Source organism: Carlito syrichta, unplaced genomic scaffold (assembly GCF_000164805.1).
Source record: "Carlito syrichta isolate Samal-C Ts95f unplaced genomic scaffold, Tarsius_syrichta-2.0.1 Scaffold304224, whole genome shotgun sequence".
Taxonomy (NCBI): domain Eukaryota; kingdom Metazoa; phylum Chordata; class Mammalia; order Primates; family Tarsiidae; genus Carlito; species Carlito syrichta.
The window spans coordinates 199,016-206,827 of NW_007248320.1; the positions used below are offsets into that span (position 1 = coordinate 199,016).

The following is a 7,812-nucleotide window of genomic DNA, read 5'->3' on the forward strand; positions in this document are numbered from 1 at the left end:
TCACAATTCCATATAATAAGAACAAATATAACAATGATAAATGTAAAGTCCAGCACTTAAATTAAGAAGAACAACTGCACCAATACGAGAAATAGGTATAATCTGGCTCAATAGCTGAAGATTATATTTTTTAGAAAGCCTATTAAATGTATTTAATTGATTACAAAGTCAACTTAAAAAGTTGGCAATATATTGTGTATATTTAGAAGTGGCTTCTGAAACAACTGATGCAATCTTGGGCAATAGTCATGCATACTTACATTCATTCATTTAACAGACAAGAGCCCTCCCCCCCCCAAAAAAAAAAACATAAAATTATCTTTTGGAGGGTGGGTCCCTTGTAGTACACTTGAAATTTATTCCTCCAGATTAAACAGTTAACCAAAGTTTTTATCTGGAAGTTTTGAGAAGGATGCATCATGATTTGTCAAGGAAATGTCCCAAGTTGTGTCAAACAGGTAACTGGTTCTCCTACCATGATAATGCACCTGCTCACACTGTGCTATGTGTTCAGCAGTTTTTGACCAAAAACTGGTGCCCCACCCTCCCTATTCTCCCAATCTCCCCAAGCAACTATTAAAAAATTTTCACGGGTGAAAAAAGTTCTCAAAGAAAATCATTTTGCCAATGTGGAAGAGGTGAAACAAGAAATGGCCAAAACACTAAAAGGCATCAAAATCTGATGAGTTCAAAATCTGTTTTGAGTGGTAGAAAAAGCATCTTGATAGGTGTATTGCATCAAACGGAGAGTACTTTGAAGGTGACTGAAGTTTAAACTTGTAAGAATTAATACACCAATTTTCTATAAATAAATTATGTTTTAGGGGGTCCTCATACTTTTTAAATTTAAAGATGTGGGATATAATTCAGGGTTAGGTATACAAATGTTCATTATGCAGGTACCCTTGTTGATGAGGTGTGCTTCCCCACCTAGCTTCTTTTTATTAGAAGCACACTAATTGAAGTTTCAAGCACATTAGAAGTCTAACACATTTACTAACATAGCGATATTAAACAAATAATTTAACTACTCTAAATCTGTTTTGCCACTTAAAAAGTGAAGACAATAATAGTAACTAACCCTAAGGATGCTGTAAGAATTAAATGTTATGACAAAAAAACCTCTAACACAGAAGTCAATAAATGAAAATAACTACTACTTTCGGTGTTATTATTTGTTCATTTGTAAAGAAAACTGCAGAAGAGATTAATGTCTCCAGTGGAGGATGAACTAGTTAAACATCTCTCTCATTATTTTTTTTTTTTTGAGTTGAAGTCTCACTCTGTTGCCCAGGCTGGAGTGCAGTGACACGCTCACAGCACTGCAGTCTTGACCTGCTGGGCTTAGGTGATCCTTCTACCTCAGCCGTCCAAGTAGCTGGAACTGCAGGTGTGTGCTACCATGCCCAGTTAACTTTTTGATTTACTGTGGAGATGAGGTATCGCCAAGTTGCACAGGCTGGTCTCACGCCTGGTACAGGTAGTCCTCTCACCTTTGCCTCCCAAACTGCTGAGATTACAGGTGTGAGACATCACACCCGGCATCTTTTATCACAATAAATTATGGGAAAAATACAGAATAAAATAATTCAGATTTCTACTGCTTGCTACACAATTTTATAAATAAGTTAGAATATATTACTACAAGTTATTATTCCAAATATTCGAAGAGGAGAAAAAACTTAAAATGATTTAATAGTATATGTGAAAAAGATGACAAAAAGTAACCTCTTAGAAATTTAGTTAAGTTAGGATCACTGACAAGTATTGCTAAACAGCACAGTTTTTACAAAATATCTTTTATGTATTGTCTATTTGCACAATGGCACAAGAGAGGTAGGTTCAAGCAGTGCTATAACCTGAGCCAATCAGTATGCTTTTGGTTACAAAAAAAGAAAACTCAAGTTAAAAATGGCTTTAATAACAAGTATATTTATTATCTCATACACAAAACAGTGTAGAAGTAGGGTAATTCCAGGTTAGTTTAATTCAGAAGATTACAAGTTCTGTTTCTGTTTTACTATGTTCAAAACAAGGAGCTTTTGTCCTCAGATATGTCCCCTAATGGCCGCAAGAGGATTGGCTATGGTTCCAGATACAACAGGAAGACACACAAGACCCAGCTGAAGAAGGGGTACTGTTTCCTTCCATGCATATCTTTGTAACAGTAGGAAAATCTTTCGAGAAGTTTCCATATTCCAAACAGGCTTTCCCTCAAGTCTAATTGGTTAGAACTATAAGATATGACTATTGTTCATTGGTAACCAAACACTGACAACAATGGAATTACCATATTCATCAGACTCATTATCATTCACCACCTGTGTTAAGGCTTGACAATGTTGAAACACAAAGGAAGGCAAACTGATTCAGGGTACTGTCAGAAAAAAGGAAAGGGGTAGGGAAAGGTGATTAAAAGACTAAAATAGATATTCACAGACTAAAAAGTGAAATGGAGAAGATTTTCATTATAATAATAGGTTAAGAAACAAATAAATATGATTAATTATGCCTCATTTTGTACTATATAGTTCAGAGTTCATGTTGCTTGAATAGTCCACGCTATCCATTTTCACACCTATTTACATGCTGCCTCTTATAACTTTAAATATTTCCTATCTTATTTTCTTAATTGGACTGCAAACTTCTTGAATATTAGAAATGTACCTTTTACATATTTTTCAATGCTAAGGATCTATGAAACAGCAAACACCAATAAATACTTCTTATGAAAAACTAATATTTATTTTTCTTTTAATAATCTCCCTTCTCATTAAACCTAGCAGATTAAACACAAATATTAATCTGTTATTTTCCAAAACTACACTAAATGGAACTACAGTTCCAATAAAGAATGTTAAAAAGTATAAATTCACAAGAATAATGCGAACAGAAGACATAGTTGACAAAAAATTTTAACAACACTTTGGAAGCTGAAAAGATGTATGGATATGTTGTAACTGACTAAGCAGAGAAAGTTGAAACTTAAGCCTCAGAAGGGGTGGATGGTGGGGGAAACAGGCAGCAAGAAGCAAGCCACAGACAGAGCGCCACTCTGTCTGAAAGACTAAACAACAGAAGGTAGCATCTATCAGGTAACCAGGTAGAGTTATATGGTGGGGTGAAAAGCAGAAGGACTGGATGAAAGTTTGTGTAACCAATGGGTAGTGTACCAGATCCCCCTTCCACTTGCCCAAGCAACTGCTCTGTCCCAGCACTACAAAAGAAAATACCTTAGAAGAAAATACCTTGAGACCAAATAAGAGAAGCTGGGAAACCCAGACACCAAGTATAGCTGAGGGCAGGGATGAAACACCATACCACAACCAGAATGATTAAGCCTGTTCAATAAATTTCTAAATGGCAGTGAGCCTGCTCTCCTCCTTGCATACTTTCCTTTCCATGGCTTAGAAAGCAGGTCACAGTATTCATACTATATCCACCCCACCAACCTTCCCATCTCAAGCCCTGCCGCAACTATCACCTCTGAAAAAATAAACACACCCCGACAGGTAGGAGACTGGAGGGCTGCTCTCTCCAGGAAATGAATAGCTAAGAAGACCTAGAGTTACTGACATCTAGTGGTTCCCCATTAAAATATATCCTCACCTGTTTACCCCTCCAAGCAACAAGTCCCCCAACAAGGCCCCCACTCACTCATCTTCACATACAAACACACTCACACACATGCCAACCAGTTACCACTGTTAAATATCAACAGTCAGCCAAGAAAAGCCTATATTTCCATATGCTGAGACAGAAGAGAGCGAGAGAAGGAAAGAAGGAGAGAAGGACAGACAGATTTGGAGAAAACAAAGACAAAGACTCAGAAGAAAACTTAAAAAAAAAATACTACCACAGAAAGATAATATTATCTGCATCCAGGAAAGAATAGGCTTCTCTTTAAAACAAAAAGACAGTGTGAGCATATGTGTGTGTGTGCAAGCACACTAAGAGAAAAAAGGACACAGGACAAGTATAATTCTGGTATTCCACCTAAGCTGAAATGTCGATGTGATGGCGGTGGCTATTTTACACACAAGACAGAACCAAGTTGAGGATGGAAGAATAAGATAAAGAGAACCTAGGTTTGTAATGACTGTTGAGCTGCCAGTGTAGCCCTGGACCACGTTCATTACCATGATATTAAAAACAAAAGCAGAACAAAAAAGACCCTCTATCTTATTTAAACACTATTTTTGGGTTTTCTGCCTTATGCACCTTATCCATATACTAACTAACTACACTGTTAAGTTTTCCCCAAATCTCTATAATGTGAAACAAAGAAAATTATGTTCTAAGTTTACTATTTTGTTATTCCTTTTAACTCTCCTTAAGTCTATCTTACATTAGCCAAGAAAGCCGAATGCTAACAATTCAAATTTCACTACTACATTCTAATCAAGTTTATCATGTGTAATAAAATGAGGGACCTATGGAATACAGCCCCAGGTGTCCACAGCACACTACTCTCATTGTTTTTCAGATGTTGCAGAATCACTCCACTAAGGCTTACCTTCAATTTCAATTTCCCTTCAGTCTGACTTTCTTCTTTTAAATTCATGTTGGATGACTGATGTCCAGCATAATAAATATTTTATCTTTCTACACCTTTCTTCCAAGGATAATATGCCTTTTTGAAAGTGAGGCAGTGTCAGACACCTGGAGTCCAAACTTAGTTCTTAACTCTTTTGTCCAGAGTGAGCTCTGTAGCTTTTAAATGTTTTTTACATTGCTATAACATATCTATTAAAATATGCTATTCAATCTTATATAGGTAAAAAGTCACTTTCATAATCAAACTAGACATACTAGAGACAGTGGAATGATCAAGGATATGGAATAAAACATAGATCACTATGAATTTAACTGCTTGGCTTAAGACAATATTACCTCTATTGTAATTATAATTGTTCTGATATTGTCTAAAATTTTCACAAAATGCTAAAGAAAAAGTATCTGGCAGATAGGTATCAATGTAATTGTGGAATAATTTTCTTGCGATGCCTGGCACAACTAATCAAACCAGTAATATAACCATTCCTATCCCCACCCACATGAATTTTCCACTGATGACTGACTGGGTGATACATGTGGTTAGAATCTGAAGGTACTGACAGCAGGTACTTTTGTATAGAAAAACATAAGATAAAGTAAATCTAAGAATGTCAAACCTCAAAGGAAAAGTAGGACAATAAAAGAAAGAAATGGTCTTAATAGACAACAGTCTACCTGCTTCCAAGCCTTTTAGAATCAATTATCTACCAGATTCATGTCATTCTTGTAACTAAGCCCTTCAATCTCAGGACATTGAAATACGCCTTATCAAACTTCCTAACCAGAGATGATCAATCAAAAGTAAACAACTTATTTCTATATTTGTTATAATGTAATAAGAACCAGCCCCCTTCAGCAGTAAGTCTGATGTTTCCATAAATGCCACAACCATGCCACCACACCATGGTCAGTACAGGTTCTATGCAACCTCCACCATAGTACCTGAGACTAGTTCATCTTTCCTCTACCTGTTTCCTCAATTGACCTAGGCAGTATTTCTCAGTTGTGGGTTTTACTCAAAGGGAAGTAGTAAAGTAAGGAAATTCCCTCATATCCCACAATTATTTTCTTCTTTAATATATGTATATGTAAAGTGGATAGGAGCTACTGATAGACACCACTCAAAAAACTTGCTATGGGTCAATGAAATTAAGGCAGGTATATTAGCCAGAGGTCTCTGGCTTTATATGATGGTGTACTATCAAAACAGTTTGCATCTTAATTACTAACTGTCTAAAACCCCAACATATCCAATTAAAAAGGTATAGACTCAGCCGGGCTCGGTGGCTTAGCCTGTAATCCCGCGCCTTTGGGAGGCTGAGGTGAGTGGATTGCCTGAGACCGCGGGTTCGAGACCCGCCTGGGCAATGAGACCTCATCTCTACAATAAATCAAAAAATCAGCTGGGCGTGGTAGCGCATGCCTGTAATTCCGGCTACTCGGAAGGCTGAGGCGGAAGGATCGCCTGAGCCCAGCAGGTCGAGGCTGCGGTGGCCGGGAGCGGCCACTGCACTCCAGTCTGGGTGACAGAGTGAGACTCCAACTCAAAAAAAAAAAAAAAAAAAAGGTATAGACTCTATTCCTATATCCCTTCCTAGAAAAAGGAATATATGAGAGGTTTACATGCAGAACAGAAAAACCAGCTAAAAAATGAACAGTGTTGTTAAATCAATAGGAGCTAGGTGCTTCAGCAAAGTCTCTTATCTAATATTCTAAATTTACCTGAAATGAACAACAAATATAAATCAGACTGTGTAACTGCATCTTGCAGCAGAAAATGAAAAAGCTCACCTTTTCAATATTTATCTGGTGCTTTCTTAACCTCTCCAGGTCTGTTGGGATTACTATCTTAATGAATTTCTGGATAGCTGGTTCAAGACGGCGTAATTTCACTTTTTCTTCATCTTCAGACATCCTAAAAAAATGTTGTGTCACTTCCACTTGCAACAACTGTCTTCTCCACTCATACAGAAAAACCTAAAAGGGAAATATTTCTTTAAGAACATTTTAAAATCAGTTTCCATTATTTTTAAAAGCCAGCAATTAGTTTTACAATTTATTCTAAATACATATTCAACTTAATGCTGTTTTTTTCCTTTTTCTTTTGTTTGTTTGAGGTGGAGTCTCCCTCTGCCGCCCAGGCTGGAGTGCAATGGCACACTCACAGCCACCCCAGTGTTGACCTGCTAGGCTCTAGCAATCCTTCCACCTCAACCTTCCAAGTAGCCGGAAATACAGGAGTGTGCTACCATGCCCAGCTAATTTTTCATTTATTGTAGAGATGAGGTCTTGTCAAGTTGCCCGGGTTGGTCTCGAACCTACAGGCTCAGGCAATCCACTCACCTTGGCCTCCCAAAGTGCTGAAATTGCAGGCTAAGCCACTGAGCCCGGTCTGTTTTTTTCTCTATAAACCACTGAATTTAAGGATTTTTTTTTTTTTTTACAAAAGTTATATATACATATTTACTATAGCATGTTCAGAAAATACAGTAAAATCAATAATCATCTCCTCTCCCTTAGTTAACTACTCTTTACATATTGGAGTACATCTCTCCAGGTCTTTTACTATATAAGTATGTATATATAGAAATAACTTTCAAAAGAAAACAAGGAGTATATTGTCCAAGTGTTAATTTTCTGATACATCTTGAACATTGAATAACCTTTTCTTTTGAGTCAGAATCTCACTCTGTTGCCCAGACTGGAGTGGAGTGGCACTATCACGGCTCACTAACGTTTCAGATTCCTGGGCTTCAGCAATTTGCCCTTCTCAGCCTCCCAAATAGGTAGGACTACAGGTGTATGCCACCATGCCTGGCTAATTTTTTAATTTTTTTGTAGAGACGGGGTCTTGCTATATTGCCCAGACTGGTCTCGACTCCTTGGGCTCAAGCAATCCTCCCGCCTCAGCCTCCCAAAGTGCTGGGATTACAGGCATAAGCTACCATGCCTACTAGTGTTCCAGAAAGTCCATTCAAAGATATTAAAGAAGGAATAGAGTCTTTAGAAAAATTAGATAATATTATGAAATAACAGACCAATGTGAATATAAACCAAAAAATTTCTAAAAATAAAAATCTCAAAAGATGAGTTAAACAGTAAACTATATAGCTGAAGAGAGAATTATTGATTGGAAGCTTTCACTCAGAACACAGAGGAGCAAAAGATGAAAAGTATAAGAAAGAAGATAAGCTGGGCTCAGTGGCTCAGCCTGTAATCCCGCGCCTTTGGGAGGCTGAGGTGAGTGGATTGCCT

At 37.3% G+C, this 7,812-nt stretch overlaps 1 protein-coding gene across 1 annotated transcript in view; it reads right to left on the minus strand.

Moving 5' to 3' along the window:
• STX17 (syntaxin 17) overlaps positions 1–7,812 on the minus strand; it is a 62,418-nt gene that overhangs the window by 47,592 nt on the left and 7,014 nt on the right. The window contains exon 2 of the mRNA XM_008059509.2: positions 6,349–6,534. Within this exon, the coding sequence (XP_008057700.1) occupies positions 6,349–6,471 (123 nt within the window). The 5' untranslated portion in view covers positions 6,472–6,534. The remainder of the gene's footprint in view (positions 1–6,348; positions 6,535–7,812) is intronic.